Source organism: Priapulus caudatus, unplaced genomic scaffold (genome assembly GCF_000485595.1).
Source record: "Priapulus caudatus unplaced genomic scaffold, Priapulus_caudatus-5.0.1 Scaffold83, whole genome shotgun sequence".
NCBI classification, from domain to species: Eukaryota; Metazoa; Priapulida; class Priapulimorpha; order Priapulimorphida; family Priapulidae; genus Priapulus; species Priapulus caudatus.
In genome coordinates this window covers 10,008-30,314 of record NW_014577144.1, presented here as the reverse complement: position 1 = coordinate 30,314, position 20,307 = coordinate 10,008, and the positions used below count along the sequence as shown (strand labels likewise).

The 20,307-nt window shown below is 42.3% G+C and overlaps 2 protein-coding genes across 2 annotated transcripts in view; one reads left to right on the top strand and one right to left on the bottom strand.

Annotated features, from left to right (window-relative positions):
* The window catches only part of LOC106804687 (muscle calcium channel subunit alpha-1-like), a 55,637-nt gene extending 45,312 nt beyond the window's left edge, over window positions 1-10,325 (top strand). Inside the window, exons 31-40 of the mRNA XM_014805964.1 lie at window positions 292-394; window positions 1,037-1,144; window positions 1,870-2,009; window positions 2,529-2,639; window positions 3,097-3,236; window positions 3,463-3,567; window positions 4,146-4,266; window positions 4,950-5,169; window positions 6,120-6,232; window positions 6,654-10,325. Coding sequence (XP_014661450.1) covers window positions 292-394; window positions 1,037-1,144; window positions 1,870-2,009; window positions 2,529-2,639; window positions 3,097-3,236; window positions 3,463-3,567; window positions 4,146-4,266; window positions 4,950-5,169; window positions 6,120-6,232; window positions 6,654-6,962 — 1,470 coding nt within the window. The 3' untranslated portion in view covers window positions 6,963-10,325. The remainder of the gene's footprint in view (window positions 1-291; window positions 395-1,036; window positions 1,145-1,869; window positions 2,010-2,528; window positions 2,640-3,096; window positions 3,237-3,462; window positions 3,568-4,145; window positions 4,267-4,949; window positions 5,170-6,119; window positions 6,233-6,653) is intronic.
* Window positions 10,326-10,390: 65 nt separating this feature from the next.
* On the bottom strand, window positions 10,391-20,307 carry LOC106804682 (battenin-like). Its single transcript, XM_014805958.1, has 12 exons — window positions 20,202-20,307; window positions 19,938-20,021; window positions 19,671-19,750; window positions 18,943-19,028; window positions 15,500-15,572; window positions 14,629-14,772; window positions 13,435-13,541; window positions 13,147-13,247; window positions 12,541-12,665; window positions 12,241-12,334; window positions 11,512-11,652; window positions 10,391-10,961 (listed from the first exon to the last, which is right to left on the bottom strand). The coding sequence occupies exons 1-12, from the start codon at window positions 20,256-20,258 to the stop codon at window positions 10,833-10,835; spliced, it is 1,221 nt and encodes a 406-aa protein (XP_014661444.1). The 5' UTR covers window positions 20,259-20,307; the 3' UTR covers window positions 10,391-10,832.

Here is a 20,307-nt window from a genome sequence, read left to right as displayed (position 1 = left end):
AGATGCTAGGCGAATGTACTGTGTACGATTTGAGCTCAAGTTGGTTGAGTTACGCGTATTAAATCGTAGATATTCTAAGGCTAGTAAATGACGAATTTCCCATGTTTATTGAAGTCACACTCCTTCCCTATTATCTACTTCTGATATATATACATCTGCATATATGCATATATATTATATATATATATATATATATCGTGTGATAACTGATACGCAGCATTGATGACGATATGCCACTTGTCATGTTTTTTTTCGCACATGTCATACATGACGTTCTCTTGTTTTTTGTAGAAACTTGTCACGATGAACATGACGCTGAACAGCGATGGTACGGTGATGTTCAACGCGACGTTGTTCGCACTTGTTCGAACCTCCCTGCGCATCAAGACAGATCGTGAGTTCCATATATAGCTATAACATCAACAACTATCTATCTATGTAGTCCTTTAACTAAAGTATCTGTCTAAGCAATACCATGTCTCCCTGGGTACTGCCGGAACGTACCCTGGTACTATCTAATATGCCGGACCGTACCTCGCCTACTCCACTAACGAGTCTAGGGAGTCACCTACACCTACTACCTATAACCCTAACCCTAACCATATCAGATAGTTACCAGGGTACGTTCCGGCAATACCCAGGGAGACATATAGACCCTATAGCTATCAGCCTTAGTAACAAAGTGCTACAAAGTCCATTATTTGACATATGTATGTGTATAAAAACAGGTAGAATTTGATCTAGCTTAATTGCTTGATAGAAATAATATATAGATATAGATATATAGATATAGAAATAATATCCAAGGTGGGGGAGGAGGTATAACCCTGGCAGCGTTACTAAGCAACTTATTTAGGATCCCTAACCACAACACTGCTTGGTAGAGCTACCTGTCAATCACTCATGATAATGGATCAATATCAAGAGATGCAGACCAGTATAGAAAACCAATCAAAGTCATATATATATATATATATCTTTTTACACTGCTTTGTACTAGCTGCTGAATTGATGTTATTTTTTTCAATATTTTTAGCCAATAAAACACCGGATCAACTTAATGAGGAGCTTCGTTTTATCATCAAGAAGGTGTTCAAAATAAAGAACCAGAATCTCCTAGATGAGGTGGTGCCACCTCCAGGAGGTATATCAAAACACGTTCTCACTCCTACTAATTAAATGTCTAGTACATAGACTACATGTAATGTATGGTCAGGTACTAACATGCATCAGCATGACAACTGCACACCATTGGTGTTGTCTAGCTTACCCTTGTTGTATACAACATTTGCACTGGCTGACTATTGCAGTACTGTCGAGCTAGACGAGGTCTTCAGCTTCTCATTGAACTTTAGCAATATCATACAGTGAAACTAGAAGTACATTCCACATAGGTAGAGATATCGATAATATAAAGACTATATACGCACACACGCACACATAATCAGGGGAAAATACTCGTGAATGTGTCAGTTTTACAAATTTGTGATTATTTACTCCTGATGTTGTTGTTGTTGTTTTCGGTTTCTGTATTTTATACTGGACTCAAGGGTTTAGATCCACATCAGTAGAAACCCGCTCCAGGAATCTGGCTCGGTCCAGTTTTGGCAGCTCTCACGCTTGCTCTCCATGTGACACGATCCAAGGGGTCTACAGCGGAGAGATTCCACTGTTCCCTATCCTTCTTCACAACCTCCTTCCAAGACATCTTCGGCCTCCTACGTCTCTTTACACCAACAACTCGAACTTCACCCACTGTCTTGATGGCACCTGATAAATATAATAATATATATATGTACAACTATAGAAATATAGACTATATATAAAAGCAGGAGGTGTAATCATGCTTGATGTTGTTGATGATTTCAGTCGAGAGTGAGGTGACGGTGGGCATGTTTTACGCGACCTTCCTCATCCAGGACTACTTCCGCCGATTCAAGAAGCGCAAGGAGCAGCGGCTGAAGACCGGCCTGACGGGCGCGCCGGCCGCTGCCACCGTCGCTCTCACGGTGTGTGCCGCTGCTGTCTGGCTCTGTAGTCTTAATCACTAGAGTGATTAAGACTGCTAATTATACATATGATATGTTATGGTCACGTAAATGAATCAAGGTGTATACATCTTGATTCATTTACTTGACTATGAATGAATGTGGCGAACTCTTTTGCAGCTGGTTTGTCCGTGGGGTTGTGGATATATGATGTTGACGCCATACGATACTACTACTACTGTCGCTACGTCACGCGTCGCACTGGCGACGGCATGTGGTTCCGCTGACTGCATTTATACAATAGTTTTACATGTTGTTGTTTTTACTTAGATCGCTCTGGGTGAATTCGCTGACTTTTCTAGATGTGTGTTATTTACTCCTGATTCGTATTACGTGCATTACTGATTGCTGATTGTATTATTATTTACTGCTGACAATATGTTATATTTAGATGTCAGGTGTGTTTTGTGTTCGTATTCCCATGACTGTGTGGTGTGTATGTAAGGATCGCTTCAAAAACTCTCCATGTTTCTCTCACAGGCGGGAATGAGGAAGATCTTGGACCTAGGGCCCGAGCTTCGAAGGACCATCTCCGGTGATCTGGAGATCGACAATTTCCACAAAAACGCCAATGCTGAGCCAATGCACAGAGTAAGCATGGTGACCTTATTGAAGTAGGATTAAACACAAGATTTCTCAAACAATTTCCTATTATTCCCACACATAATTTCATTGTTGTCATGCTCTATGTTGGGGGTGTATATGCTTAGCATGCGTGAATCTAAGAAACTGTGCGAACAGCATTGGCAACCTGCCCTGTCTAGGTAACTTATTTTAATTGTCCACTACATAGTCTGTGACTGTAATTTCAACCATAATTTATCGTTCAGTGTACTTTCAGGATAATCTATATTATTTCATACATTTTCTCAATTATCAATAGTACAAGATACAAATTATACATTTTTTTCCAACAGCAGTGGAGAAACTTTTCGTGATGGCAATGAATCGTTTTCTGAGTTTCTTGCTACATACCACCTTGTGTTTTGCAGCCAACTCTAATGTAATTAAGCTGCCGTTCACGAACGATATCTGGTGTGCTTTGCAGCGTAACCACTGGTTGTTTGGCAACGTCCTCGCAGCGTTCGGTAGAGACAGCGGCCGACGCAAGAGCAGAGACGAGAGATCTCACCGGAGCACGAACAAGCCGTCGCACCGTGATCGCAATTCTTACGACAGAAAAAACAGGTGTCGTGATTTTTCTTGAGTAATGGATGCTGGGGTGTGTTACCCGAGTTGTAGATTTAATGGATCGTTGCCGTGCAAAGTGAATATTGTCTAATGACTCGAAGCTGCATTCACGAATAATCATTTCAAATCTGTCGTCTGTACGATAAAAGGAGTATGTGATAATTATTTGCTGCATTTTCAGTTCTTGTTGCACGTAATTTACCACTGCTCTTTACTGCTTTAGTATCTATAACATGTATGATGTGAGTCCGAATAAAGAGATTCAGAGAGCACGACTACCAGGTCAGCCACTCTCTCTCAACCCGGACAAGAAACCAAAAGTTACTGAGTAGGTTGATCTCATATATTTTCTTGTATGTATTATGTGAAACAAAATACCTGATGACGAATTTTCTACGTTTTGTTTTATATTTCCATAGCGACGTAATTGCAAATGGTGCCACGGTTTCCCACCAACATTAAGGATTATCATATATTCTCTGTTAAGATGATTGTATTATGTGCCAGCTGCTCTATTAGACAATGTTTTATTAATTACCTACTTACAATAAAATATCGTAATCGTCAGTGTAAAACACGAACGTTTGGCACAAACTACCCTTTTAATTATAACCCCAATTAATAACTGATCATGAAATCTACACACCCGTGGTCAACTTATAACACATAGTACCGTATACTATATAATATACTAGACATCTATACACTAACTAACTAACTAAACTCCTAATGTACGTGATAGTAGATGATTGCTGATAAGATAGTAACCTGTAACAGTACATCTGATTAATTGGTTGGTTGGTTGTTGTTTTATTGGCTACATGTATTGAAAAACAATTAAGCAGCTGGTACAAAGCAGTGTTAAAAGATACATGTAACTTTGATTGTTGTTGTGCCGGGGTGCAGGATACCGACTGATGAATCAGAGGACCAGCCTGAGCCGAGCACGATGCAGCTGAACCCGTACGTGAAGCCGCTGCCAAAGCCATCCACCTTCAAGCGCATCGCAAACTTCTTCGGATACAGGGTGAGATTTCGGATGATTAACTTAAATTAAATTGATTTTGACGCACGTGATTAAATTTGACTGGACAGGAAAGGCAGGCTGTAACCTCATAACCTCGTAAATATTAGTCTTCAAAGTCCAAGAGACTGTATCGAAGACGGAAAGAGACAAAGTTGATCTAATAGACAGATCAATACTGCGGATCTGCTGTACTGCGCGATCGAACGGTGCTGTCGATGAGAGACAGTATCCTTGTGCGGAATCCTCGCTGTTTGTTCGGTGTTTGGTCAGATCACTGATTCAGGCTAACAATCGAGCCAATCCTGCTGACGAGATGGATTCGTGCAAATGCAATATGGCAGCTTGTGTAATTAGCCACTGTGTAGTTGTTGCTTGCCACTCATTGTTAATTAGGCGATCGTTAATGGGTTAATTGTTACGACAGAAAGGCATGGGAATCAGTTGCAGTTATTTGGGCAGATCGCGAGGTTAGGTAATCGCTATCATAGATATCTGAGCAGATATAAGACGCACCAAGATTAGATTATGCGATCACGATTAGAGAGATCCGTCCAAACGAACACGATCCGAGTCTGCGAGACACTCCAATCCAAAGACCCTTAACGATTTTCTTCTGGGTTCTTCTCTCTCAAGAGATCGCGATTTCGCGCGGGCGATTCCATACGGCGGCTGTCTCGTTGCAGGATGGTCCCACCGTGGCTCCTCGAGACCTAGAGGTTGCCTACCAGCCGAACACGATGGGCAACCACTACAGCCCCAAGGCCAACTCGATCGCCGGCAACCAGGCGAAGAAGGAAGACAAGAAGCGACGCAGCAAGAGCACGGAGAGGCATCCGCAGCGAGGCTGGAAGAAGGAGAGCGGCAGGAGCAGTCGCAGCAGACGACAGGAGAGCGAGTCTGATGGTACGATAGTCTCTACTGCATTTACTGCTGCGTTTCTATCATTCACATCGCCATGAAGAGAACAGCTCAGCTGTATACTACTAACTAGAGTAGATGTGAAAAATCTCTCTAATGCTGTGTTATAGAAACATTCATCTAACGCGAATAACACTTAATTGCCTGCTAGGTTGATTGTTAATGTTGTTGAGTAACCATAACACGAATAACACTTGCCATGCTAGGGTGATTGTTAACGTTGTTGAGTAACCATGCATGCGTTTGTTTGGGCATCGACATTCCCCAAGATTCATTTTTCCAAGATTGCTTGATTAATCGAGATTTGTAGAGATTCGCTTCGCAGCCGGATGAAGCACAGTGCACTGCATACCTTATGTAAACAATTTCCTCACCTGGCCAGCCCTCTCTAACAACTACCTGTTGCTTGCATGCACGCTGCTACATCAGTGGAGACGACGGTGTGCCTGAGTGAGTCGATTGAGGCCCTCAGAGAACCTCACTGATGCGTGTGTGTGGGATGTTGGGTGGGTGGGTGCAGCCACGCAGGCAAGTATTCAACAACCTGGTCACTTATTGCTGTGTGACTAACATATAGAGACTAACATCTTGTCATTTTGTCTTTCTGCTACGTATAGGGAGTAGTAGTGGTAGTGACGGTGGTAGTAGTGGTGGTGGTAGTAGTAGTAGTAGTGGTAGTGGTAGTGGTAGTGGTAGTGGTAGTGGTAGTGGTAGTGGTAGTGGTAGTAGTAGTAGAGGTATTAGTAATAGCAACAAGAGAATCAGTAACAGCAACAGCAGCAACAGCAGCATCAATCTCTGTGCAGTGTACAGGTGTAATAGTGTTAACTATAGTTATAGCACTGTGCAGTACCATGCTATTTCGGTGTGCGTCGGTTCTTGCTGCGTCACCACGCCACGAGCTGCCCCGCACTCACCTGCGTTTCCTGTTTAAGCGATTTCACGTCGCACGAGGAACGATTCGGAGGAGACGTACCATCCCCCAATGATCCTTCCCGATCCGACGCTCACTGTGGGGGAAGGAGCCGCGCAGGCACTGGTGGCAGAGGTAGGGAATACTACGGACGTGTGTTCAGGCATGAGAACAGGTTGAGATGTTTTTGGAGGAAATATTACATTGAATTGTCATTTAGTATGAACCATTGTCGCCGAGTTTCGCGTGTTGCCTTACACAGACATATGCATCTCCTGTGTTTCAGACCTCATCTTCTCTTGAGTCGTTGCTTGCAGATGCTTGCGGCCGCTCGCGTCTGACTTAATATACATGTCATGTGTTTCACACCTGGTCTTCTTGTCGGTCATCACTCCAGATGCATCTGACCTATCGTACATCTTGTATCTCAGATCTCGCGTGTTGTTCTTGCTTGTCATACATCTCCTGTGTCTCTCATCTTCTCGCGTGTTGTTCTTGCTTGTCATATGTATACATCCCGTGTGTCTCACATCTCGCGTGTCATCATTGCTTGCAGATACTGCATCAGGGTGGGCTGAACCCGAACCTTGCCGGCATTGCGCGCGCGGAGCTCGCCGAACACATGAACATGAGCGAGGTCGAGATGGACTCGGCCGCCAATGCCCTCGTGCGCCACCACAGCCGACACAACGACCACCGCCCGCCGCAGGGGCGTCGCCGCGACGACGGCGGCGCCGACGCGCGCCTCAACGCGTCGCATAACAACTCGGCGGCTGCGGCGCCGGAGAACCGATGGACGGTCGGTGGCGACGAGGAGGAGGAGGACGTCGATTACGACAACGTGGAGCTAAGGTGCGGCTTGTAGCGTCCGGCCGGCACGCCACTTCGGAGGTGTCTGAGCGCGCAACGGTGCTGCCATCTGACGGTGGATGCAGCATCGGAGGACTCGTCTGAACGAGCAGCGGCGCTGCGACCTGGGAGTGGACACACCATCGGCAGAATTAACCGACGAGTGATGGTGCTGCCACCTGGGAGTGGACACGACGTCGGCAGAGTCGTCCGCCGAGCGATGGGGCTGCGACGTGAGCGTGGGTGCGATCGTGGCGTGGCTGCTACTGGGAGCATGTGCTGGGAACGCAGTTCTGGGCATACGACTAAACGGAGTTCGTCCCGCGACGCAGACCAGTGCTTGTAGGTGTTCACAATGCACTGTCGCCACGATCGGCCGATACAATTAACTCGGCGTGCATCCGACGAGGCAGCTAGTTGATGTTGGGTGAGGTCAGCAGAGCGGTAAAGTTTTGGCGCTATCGTCGTAGGCACGGTGCGGACGTGGCGGTCATGGTCACGCGTGCGGGCCTCGCGCTGTGTGGTTTTGGTGCGCAGTGACACAACACAATACAACACACACAGCGGCAGCATCCACTAGCAGGAAGCAGGATTCGCGTTTCTGCCGGCGGCGGTTTCTCGCGAAGAAACATTTTTAACCTCGCGCCAGAAACGCCCGGAGTTTTCCGCGGAACCTCCGGAAGGCCAGCGTTGCAGCAGCACACGTGCGATATGGACGTCGGTACGGTGGCGCCGCACGGTGTGCGATAGCATGAAGACGTAGCTTCCTCCCCACGCACACACGCCTCCGCCTATCTGTTCCCATCGGCGGTACATGGCGGATGGGTGTGTGAGCGGTGCCACGCACCCGGCGAGGCGTTGGCGTGTGGTCTCGGCCAAGATTTGTGATGGACCGGCTCGATCAGAAGCACGCATTTATGTCACGATGTCGATTTTAGCACATGCCGCGGCTTTCGTGTCGACTATAGTGACGCATTCAGCAATGAATTTAGTTTAGGGCGATGCAACGGATGTGAATGAAGAATACCGATGCAGAGCAGGGATCTTTCTACTTGGGCGGCTTCAGGCAAACGAAGCTGGAACTTTTTTTGGGACTTTTTCACCTACGTGCCATAGTCGGCGACGTTCGTGTCACGCCGTACTGCTGTTTGGCTACATCATGTGCTCATTTGAGATGAAAGGCATCTAAGAAGCTTGTGTGATGGTTTATAGTTTAGACGTTCTCACGTTCTCCGCTATTGTTAAAGTTGAAATGATTCGGAGGTTTACACATCACGTATTTCGATCGCAGGTTAGTCGTACTGGTGTAATACATAAGTAATAGCAGCTACATGTGTCTCTGTATCAGTGTTTACTGTGTGCCAGTTAGCTATCAATGCATTGGTTGTAAATTTCTCAACTCTAATGAAATTTCTTTCTTTTTTTCATTTAGGATTCATTACCATCATCGAATGTTTAAGTGGCTTTGATGTGTAATCTTTGTAATTGACATAGGAAATTGATTAGCCACTTTTCTAATGCTAGCCAAAACGATGATAGCAATATGAGAAACGTGGTTTGGTGCAGATGCGCATCTACAGTATAGGCCGACATAGCAGGTTCATGCATGCGCACAGAAATTGTATGTATTGTGAAGTTAAAAGTAGGTTTCACGTTACAAATCCGGTGACACCAAGTGAGTGTGAGGCTGTGTGATAGAACTAGGTTGCCTGCATTTCATAAGCTGTACAGCTAACTAAATTCAATTTGCCAGTAGCCAGCCGTAATAGCGCACGATAGATATGATTTGGTCTATGTTAATATACCAATTATGCATTTTCTGATTTTCGAAATATTGGGTGTTCGAATCCTGGATCAGTTGAACTCGTTGGGAAAGTGCATTCTTACGATTTAACAGACATGCAAGTTTCCCATTTCGCGTGGTCTCATGGAGAAGCAAGGCAAAATCATCTCTATTTACTCATGTGAGCACGCGTGCGAATGTTATAACACGGGGTTGTGCGCCGGACTTGCCCCCATCACGCATGGACAAACAATGGCCGTGTGAGCAAGCAGGCCTGCAAGCCGATCGTGGGAATGCATTAAATTACGCGGCCAAACTGTGTTGCTGGTTAATTAATTGAAATCCTTTGCGAGAAAAAATGCGAAGCTCAAGGAAGATTGCACGAGAGATTTTAAACTTCGCGTGTCCTTTTATGAAATATATACGAGACACGCGTGATCATGAGGTCACGCGGCAGCGATCGTAAACTTTCACATACGTGCGTTTCGCGTGTAAATCTGAGCTGGGCAGTGCATAATTTCTTCCCTAGGCTGCATCTGCAAATACGAGAAGTATTGTGTGTATGGTTCTCGGCAGCTAGTCATGCGAGCTTTTTTGGTTTACCAAGTTTGTTTCTGTATTTATTGAGTAGGAAGTGACGGTCGATTGTGTGACTGAGAAATGGGAAATGGTTAGTCCTGCGTGTGCGTGTGCGTGTCGTGTGTGGGTGAGAGTACCAGGTGTATATGTGATATGGGGAGTGGGGGGATTGTATATACATATGAGCATGTGAGTGCGTGCATGCATGCGCGAGTGTAGAGGAGAGAAGTGGAGGTTGTTACGTGTGGTTCAACTCGTACCTCTACTACTCGTACGTTACTCGGGGCGATCTGGCCTAAAGTAATGCAGTCGTTTTTACAACCATCCGAAATCACGTATTTTTGACTGCTGTGTTTAAGTTCTCCCTCCCTAACCTCGTGATAACAATTATATACCCTTAGCACTGTTATTTATTTGAATATCAACTAATTGTTTTATCTCTGCCAGTTTTACTGCGTACCTTCTTGTTTATATCTAAGTGGCAGCAATCAACGAAGTATCCATATTTCAGTTTAACCTCCCGAGTGTTTCTCTGTCATAATAATTGTGATTGTATTTTGATGCATATATTATTTCAGTAAGGAGTGTTGGAATTATTCATTTGATTTAATTTATCATGACGAAATAAAGCAATTTATGTACATAAAATGTGGAAATCCTTTATTCTTCATATTGAAGACAACTAATAATAAATAGAGTTACGAACAATATGGAAGCCCCGGCCTGTAAGCCCCCGTTTCACACATTTAGTGATCACAGTCATGTTACTCGCAACTTCTTTTCATCAGAGACAATACAAAAGAAGTCTCCACAAGTCCTCTTATATTACCTCATGTGAATGTAATAGAATCTATGCATACCGTAAACACATCTAGACAATATACAACATACAGCAACATCATAGATTCATACAGCTCAACATGCAGAAATTTTACACATAAGTACTGCTGAGAGGGTCTATGTCCCCTAGGGTACTGCCGGAACGTACCCTGGGTACGGACCGTACCTCGCCTACTCCACTAACGAGTCTAGGGAGTCGTCTACTCCCTAACCCTAACCATATCAGATAGTTACCAGGGTACGTTCCAGTATACCTGACCGTACCCAGGCTACGTTCTGGCAGTACCCTGGGGTGCATAGACCCTATGAGCGTAAGTACAGGTCTATACAGTTATATAGATGTGTTCATGATAGAACAGATCACCCTCATTTATAAATGGTGGTGTAAGATGATTGTTAACACGAATTTACATGATATTCAACAAGACAGCACCCAACAAGACCATACCTTCAATGTAGCCTTGCAATCTGATCAATGGAGATGCCACCCAGTTAGACATTATTGGTCAAGCTAGACCAGTTTCAGACACATTTTTCACACGTGCATGAAAATTATTAATTTTATGGCACTTAATTATTTAGCAGCATTTTTAGAATTGTCTTTACAACATCGATGATCGATTTTCTTGTTCCAGAATATACATTATATATATATATATTAAAAGAATCATGAATACTGACTTCTCAACCTGGTATCGGTAGACTACAGATGTAGTTGTGCACGGGGATGGACAGGAATCCAGCAAGGCACGTTCCAGTAGAGTCTGATACACTGGCCACTGCGAGACTAAATTCCCTAACCTCTGGCGCCACCTATATGCATTAAAACAAGCCATTTTGGCAGTTATCCCAAATTACAACGGCAGGGTTACCATCCAGTCTTAATGAATAAGCAGAGGTAGAAACTAACTTTTGAACAAGGGAGTCCAACGGACTCCCTACCCTCAAAAAAAGGGAGTCCGCAGCAAAATGAGGGAGTCTGCAGTCTGAGGTTCAAAATTTAATATATTAACAATAACGCATGTGCTTATTTTTAAGATTCATGCAGTTGCACGTCTGCCAAATTTTCTTTGGAAATTAGCTGAAAAAATACAGTAATTCCGCGATGCCGTGCTCCGGAACGAACTAGTTAGTATGGCAGAATATTCAGGGAGTCACACGGACTCATGCATATTATGTTAAATCAGGGAGTCCGACAGTAAATCAGGTAGTATTATAGTAGACCGTTAATTTCGCACCCTGAATAAGCAGTCAACTTACTCGCTACACAAAATCTTAGCACAATAAACATCTATATATTTAGCAGCAAAATTTAACCAATATGTTGCCAAAGAAATCTGATAATAAAAAAAACATAATTTACCTCTTCTCTGATGGCATAGAAACAGTTGACATAGGCGCCGCCACCCATTAATCCCTCAAAGAGGACGACGATCAGAATGATTGAGATGTGTGGAACAAAGAGGAAGTACGCTTCCACTGTGAAAAATACAGCATTTGCCACCTGAAATGACATACATGCACTGGTAAACACTAACGATAATGATGACATGTAGTGATTCACACATGGAGTGTTCCTATCGTGCAGAACACCAACTACGTGTGCATGGTACTGCTATAGTCACACATCATCACATGTACAAAGGCAATACGAGTATTGGCATTAGAATACAGATAAAGCAGTAAACGTCAAGGAAAAAACTGCTACTTTTCCAACGGAAGAGTGACCGTCAAAATTCTGGTTATCATGATTAGCAAGGTGCATAACTATAATCTATAACTATAATCTATAGGTGCAGATTTACTTGCGCTAGGGGAACGTTTATATAACAGTATATGGGGTATCCCGAGTGAATGGGGCCAATAAAAACGTCTGCTCTTCCCATATCTCCTCTGGAAAAGTGTAGTTATTTCCACTTGCTATCTATGAAAGATCTGCTTGCTATGGTGAAGTAGAAATGTGTTTATTTCAGCCCTAGTATATATATATATATATATGCTTATATAGATACATATTGGTAGCTGAGCAAGAATATGATGCTGGCATGCCACGCTGACCTAAGCTGAAACATGATGACATGGTATACTTCACCTGCAGCAACGGAAAAACCCAGATTCTCTTCGTGTGGTAGACATTAACGGAGGATCGAGAAATGAAGACACCCATCTGATAGTCCACCTGATACCTAAAAACAGACACAGTAGTTGAAATATCACTGATACCTTCCCATTAAATATATATAGAATATATATAAATAAATATATATATATATCAGAAGTAGATAATAGGGAATAATTCCCTATTATCTACTTCTGATATATATAGAATATATAAAACTCTCCATACAACTAAATCACAGTACTTAGCAATGGTAGAATGTGGTTTTTTTACCATCGGTATTGTTCCGCTAATGTTAGCCAGATGTGCTCAAAGTAAATTAGTTCGAACAGAGCTTGATTGATGTAGTATTCAGCAACGTAGACTCCAAACAATGGCACCATATACTTGAGCAGTGGCTAAGGAAGAAAACAGTAACTGTCACACAACTTAGTATACAGCATATGACCAAGAACAGATCAAGAAAGGAATACTCACATCTATAATGCTTCAAACCACTCGAAAATATACCACATCATGTACCTTTTGCAAGCATAAGTTTTTCAATTATTCTTATATTATTCTTCATATGTTCAAGCATGAACATGTTTACACACAAATCAATGGCATATCGCATGGAAAACATATAGCATAGTTATGTTGACGTTTTCGTTTTTGTAGCTTCCATGATTTCATTTATAGAAATCTGTTACCTTTGAAGCAATAACAACACTGTTATTACACTGACACTAAAAACAACAAAGGGAGTTTTTGTACAGTAAAACATGAATACCAACAATATAAGATCTGACCAGTCAAACAACTGTGTCATTTACTGTATTAATTCTTTCCTAACGTTACTCTATAAAGTATTGATAAGCAACACAAGAGATGACATACTAGTATGAGCTTTAATCTTTCTTGTAGACACATCAGCTTAACATGGACTTTTCCAGCCTGTACTGCACCCTCTTCATGCTCTGCCACACAATCCTCATCATCTATAGATCAAAGTCACAAAAAACACTTTCAGACAGACATCAGGTACATTGTGAAAACTGAAAATTACACGCGACATGTTTTCTTTGCAGATATCTAGGTTTACTAGATAGTTGAATGCACGATTTTCTTTTCATGGTAAGATGAAGCATATGAGCCTTGGGAGTTTTATTGGCAGAGCTTCTGTACCTTCTGGCGAGGTATTGGGCGGCTGTTCTATCAACGGAGTCGTATCACCTGCCTTAACGCAGCATGGCGACGGGGGAGACGTCACATGATCGAGTATCACGTAGTAACTGAAACGACAGGTGAGCAAATGTTTCGCATGACGTGAAACAAACGACGTTCCAAGTGAACCATTCGTACGTCGAGACGTCTAGACGACTCTACGGTAGGCAACGTCGCCGGTACGCAATCAAGATTAAACAAAAACTGCAGAGGCAAAATTCAGATCCACGAGTTTAAACTTTTTAATGAAACATGAAAGTGTCAATGACACTAAAGCTCACCATAAAAAAGTACACAAATGAGCGAGTGCCAACAAGTCATTTTCAATTCAGCAACTATCCACCTACATTATATAAAACAAGAGTATATATGGGAGAACTCCCATTATATAGCATATCTCCCATTATATACTCTTGATAATTATATATGCGTAAATTGCAAACCCCCCCCCCCAAAAAAAAAGTTTAGAATAACTCAAAAATAGGTCAACTGGCGTGCTCCAAAATAGGACGTTGTCATCTCTCCCATGGGAGAGACGTGAACGTCCTATTTTGGAGCACCCCAGTTGACCTGCTTTCGAGCCACGCCCACTTTTTGGCAAAAATGGAAATGGCCATAAGTCAGTTCAGGTTCAACGGATTTTGCTCATTTTTGGTATGTGAATGAATGAGGATTGGCCCCAAAACATATCACACGGGTTTTGATATTTTTTAACAATTATGCAAATTAGGTAGATTTTGGCAATTTCACTATGCATTTCAGTGTCTGCCTACGGTCAACGATAACTCAAGAACCGTTTGACCCACATGTTTCAAATTGCATACAGTTGTTACTCCTATGGGAGAGATTTGAACGTCCTATTTCGAGCCACGCCCACTTTTTGGCAAAAATGAAAATGGCCATCTAGATTCATTCGATTTTGTTAATTTTTGGTATGACCATAGCCAAATGTTGACAGACAGACGGACGGACGGACGGACAACGAACAACGCCCCATGGCAATAGCTCATCTTGACGATCTCAAGGTGAGCTAAAAAGCAAACAGCGAAAAACTCGGAAAAAAACGCCAACTCAGTGCTGCCCTCAGTAGCAATTGCCGTAGCATGCGATAGGCGGGGCTCCTTAGCAGCTGAGTACACGTACGGGAGCGGCTACCTGAGAGTCATCACTGCCGGCACAACCAGCATAACGAGGATGCTGTGTTGTGGCGACAATCCGGTAGCTGTGAGACCGGCGTAGGAGAGAGCACCGAACAGCCCCGCTCCACCGGTGCCCGACGACCACGACGACACCGTGTTTCTGCAAGAGCGGCATATACGTGCACACGCGAGCGGAGATTTTTCTGTTTTCTCTCTACATTGTGAAACGACGTCTTCGACCTTTGGCGTGGCTAATAGTGTGAATAGCGGGGGAAGGGTCACGAGTGCACTTTAAAGTGATTACGTCCCGAATTTCTAGCACCATCAAGTAGTACATTTGTGTGTTATTTGTACAAAATAAAATGTATGAAAATACAATTAGTGTTTCTGTTTACTTTTCATGCTTATATACCTTCTTTATATGCCCTAATTTGCCGGTGAAAAACAGAGAGACGCCAGTATCTGAAACAGTACGTGTGGGGAATAGTGTTAGACAACATAGAATTACCAATATCGTCCAGATTTTTGCAAATTACCACGCAAACATTTTATCGAGGTGAGAGTTTGAGGATAATAGTACCCGTTATTATACTTTTTTAATGTAAAAAAATGGCCAATGTTTATTTTTTTAGCAATTTTACCACACCCCCTAGAAAATTCGTGACGTAGTCCCTTTAACGAGAACGTGGTGGACGGCAATAGAAATGTCAAGCGTGTATTGGCTTTTAATTAACCGCAATACTGCTGCGAGTCAGAATGACAACGCTTACGTACGTTACGTTACTCACGTATACGCATACGCAACGTTACGTATGTAAAACAGATGTTTTGAAGAATATTTTTTGAACCACCGAGCTTTGCGTGGGCCAGCCTGCATGCTCTCTTACTTGTGGTAGAAAGCAGTGAGTCCAAGAAATGTGAGCTCTCCCAGACCAGAGCTAAAGCTTGCACAGGCCACACCTATGACGAGAAAGTGGGCATCAGATATAAGAGAAAGTAGGATTTTCTCTTTTGACCAATCTACTGTCAGAACAGGTTGGTTTATAACATTTCTATGCAACTAAACCATATACATGTACATCAACCTTGGAACACTAGCATTACCTGATCAATTGATTATTGATTATTGTATTTATACTCTTATTTATTTACTCAACATATTCCATTTTCAATTGTCATTATAGTATCTTATATATATATATATACTATATATATTATCAATATCACATGTGAAAGTGTAAGCATCGAAAGCTTACCTAATAAACCTCATACCAGATCCCTAACTGAAGCAGGCAACTATTATAAGTCTGCAGTGGCGGAATAATATGGCTATGGTAGCTCTAATCCTGCAGGAATATAACTTTTAGTTCAGACATCACATTGCCGTATGCATCAGTGACCTCGTCTTTCCGCAAGAATGTTAATTTATCTCGCCGACATAGTATACGTGATAGTGACATGACAACCACATTCTTAATCATCATGCACACGATATATATATTCATCAGGCAACTCATCAGATCACTGTCAGCGGTCAGCGTGTATGATTAATGCAACATCAAAAATATCACAGAAACAGGGTGGCAAAATAAACGTGAGTCCGGAGTCAAATACTCCCTGATTTTCTGTCGAACTCCTGATTTGACCATATCAGTCCTGAGTCGCGTGCGACTCCGGAAAATTCTGTCTATACTAACTATGTTGCGTTCCAGAGTTGGTCCTTGATCCTTTTAAACCCAGCTGTTGATGCTGCGTAGTTATAACCTAAGCTGTTCATGGTTGGGGTCTGTCTTAACCCTAGATAATTTGGTGTCTGGCTGTTTTAATGTAGCTGATTGGTGTTTTCACCCAGGTTTTAAAAACTAGTTGATCCCTCGGTGGTTGGGTTGTTGTACAAAGGTCATTGTGTTTGGGCAGTTTTTAAATTCGGTGACAAGCAATTGGGAGTTTTTATCTTAATTAATGAGACACGATCCGAAGATATACTCCCTACGCACTTTCCCTGTGTGTAACTCCGGTGGCACCCATAATGCGAGCCGTCATCTCACATGAGGGAAGCAAGATGTCAGCAAGGCAAGATGCCTGCAAATAGCAGAGTTACACTCAACATCAGAAAAGATGCTTATCATCTCAGAAATTCTTGCTTTTTTAAGTAGTTCCCCAAAATAAGATTTTTATTCTTGTAAATTTATTTAATTTAACAAATCTCACCTCAATGGCTTAGCTATGTACTCAAGTGGTGAGATTATTCTACTAGAGCAATCACCCTGTTGATAGCTGGTTGCATTTCTTGTGTGAGGTGGCAGTACGGGGTAGTATCTGCATCGTAGGTGTTACACTTCTGCATCTGTCCAAGAAATATTGAGATGAGAAAATATTACTTCTATGCTATTTGAACTTACAATGAATCTGAACCTGTTACAATCTACTTATCATGAAGTATTGTGTTATCAGATTTCGTATGCAAGATAGTTTGGGACCCAGTCATATGCTACCTAACGTAGAGACAATTATAGCATTACGGCTGAGGCTCTGGTACTTTCCTGCTCGCTAGTATCGTCATAAGGCAGCACTTAACATGATGAACAAATCGCCGAAGCTTGTTGCACAGCCTTCAGTAGCCTAAAATCATAAATTTCATATCAGTGATGTAATTTAAGTTTTAATTTTTTTAAATTAATGCAGTGCGAATACATTCATTTATCATTTTAGCTCTAGTAACTATAGGCCCGCGTAAGTTTGTCGCAGGGCTATAGAACTTTATATGGCAACTGCGTATGAGTTTTATTCTCACAACTTTTACCCTATAATAACTTCTTCGGTATGCCAAATAAAACACATTCTCTGCCGGACAAATGTCTTAAGTTACTATGAACACTAAAATACAACAGCAAACTATCGCTTAAATATTGTAGTAATTTGTACTTGCGATATTACTCGTCACCGAAGATTGTTTATCAACTTGTAACCGCCATTTCTCGTTGCGCACGCTCGCGCGGTTCCGGCACCCGCTCACTAGCGCCGGAACCGCGCGACCGTGCGCAACGAGAAATGGCGGTTACAAGTTGATAAACAATCTTCGTCGACGAGTAATTTCGCAAGTACAATATTTAAGCGATAGTTTGCTGTTGTATTTTAGTGTTCATAGTAACTTAAGACATTTGTCCGGCAGAGAATGTGTTTTATTTGGCATACCGAAGAAGTTATTATAGGCTAAAAGTTGTGAGAATAAAACTCATACGCAGTTGCCATATAAAGTTCTATAGCCCTGCGGCAACTGTACGCGGGCTATAGTTACTAGAGCTATATCTCATTGGTTCAAGGATAGAGAACATGGGGCCCAATAAAACCAATATCATTTACATCAATATAAATATAATATTATATCAATATAATAGGTTAGGGTTATGGTTAGGGTTAGGGTTAGGGTTAGAATTAGGGTTAGGGTTAGGTTTAGGCACATTGGTTTTATTGGGCCCCATGTTCTCTATCCTTGGGCCAGTGTGTTACATCATGCACACAAACTATGTAATAAACCAGGCCACTTCCACATTCCACCTACAGAATTACGCAGTTCCTGCAGAAGTGACGGCATAAAATGATATGGCCCAAGTGTTTATTCTACATCTATAGTAGAAGCTGATTTTGCGGCAAACTGCCAGGGATGATTGCTCTGTGGCAAGCTACGCGATCAATGCAAAATGTACATAATTATAAGAAGATGGTGATCACTAGATCTGGTATCTGTTTGCAGGTTTTCATTTTATGCCGTCAATTCTGCAGGAACTGCGTAATTCTGTAGGTGGAATGTGGAAGTGGCCTGGTTTATTACATAGTTTGTGTGCATGATGTAACACACTACCTATTACTAGTAATTGATAGATCAACACGAACCAAAATCCAACAATATCTCTCCTATCTTTCCATTTATTGTCAGTATCCATTCTGATGTTTACAGTGGTTAGTGAAAGGCGATGCAGTCGCCACCTATCGGAGGTATAGGGCACGGTACCCCGGTTTAGCCACGGAACTATATATAACAAAGTATAAGGTTAGACAACATTGTTATAGTTCAGTGGGTTTAGCCGGTGTCGCATTGAGAAAGATGACCCTATCGAAAAGGTTGGTCCACGTGGTTTTCAGCGCGTGGCAGGCTGGTAGGCGTGGCCAGAAATCACTGAAGCGTATACCAACTGACCAACCGTGTTCAAGCAGGTGTGATCAATGAAGCGTTTATTCCATTTTCAATTGTCATTATATATATATATATATATATATATATATATATATATTATCAATATCACATGTGAAAGTGTAACTGAAAGCTTACCTAATAAACTCATCCAGATCCCTACTGAACAGGCAACTATTATGAAGCTGGCAGTGGCGAATAATATGGCTATGGGTACTCTAATCCTGCAGGAATATAACTTTAGTTCAGACATACATTGCAGTATCATCAGTGATGCTCTCTTTTCGCAAGGAATTGTAATTTATCTCGCCGACATAGTATAGTGATAGTGATCATGACAACAACATTCTTAATCATCATGCACACAGATATATATATTCACAGGCAACTCATCAGATGCACTGTCAGCGGTCAGCGTGTATGATTAATCAACATGCAAAAATGACTCACAGAAACAGGGTGCAAAATTAACGTGAGTCCGGAGTCAAATACTCCCTGATTTTCTGTCGAACTCCCTGATTTGACATATGCAGTCCTGAGTCCGTGCGACTCCGGAAAATTCTGCTATACTAACTAGTTCGTTCCAGATTGGTCTTGATCGCTTTTAACCCAGCTGGTTGATGACTGCGTAGTTATAACCTAGCTGGTTCATGGTTGGGCTGTCTTAACCTAGATAATTGGTGTCTGGGCTGTTTTAATGTAGCTGATTGGTGTTTCACCAGTTTTAAACTAGTTGATTGGTGGTTGGGTTGTTGTAACAAAGGTCATTGTGTTTGGGCAGTTTTAAATTAGGTGACAAGCAATTGGGATGTTTTTATCTTAATTAATGATGAACGATCCCGAAGATATACTCCCTACCACTTTACCTGTGTGTAACTCGGTGCACCCATAATGCAGCCGTCATCTTCACAATGAGGGAAGGCAAGATGTCAGCAAGCAAGATTGCCTGCAAATAGCACGAGTTACACGTCAACATAGAAAAGATGCTTATCATCTCAGAAATGTCTTGGCTTTTTTAAGTAGTTCACCCAAAATGAAGATTTTTATTCTGTTAAATTTATTTAATTAACAAATCTCAGCTCAATGGCTTAGCTATGACTCAAGTGGGTGAGATTATTCTACTAGACAATCACCCCTGTTGATAGCTGGTTGCATTTCCTTGTGTGAGGTGGCAGTACGGTGGTAGTATCTGGCACCGAGGTTGTTACATTCTGCATCTGTAAGAAATTAATTGAAGATGAGAAAATTATTACCTATGCTATTTGAACTTACAATGACATCACTGAACCTGTTACATATCTACTATCGAAGTATTGTGGTTACAGATTTCGGATCAAGGATAGTTTGGGACCCAGGTCATATGTGCTACCCTAACTTAGGACAATTATTAGCATTACCGGCTGAGGCTCTGGACTTTCCTGCTCGGCTAGTATGTCATAAGCAGCACTTAACATGATGACAAATCCGAAGTTGTTGCACAGACCCAGTAGCCTAAAATCATAA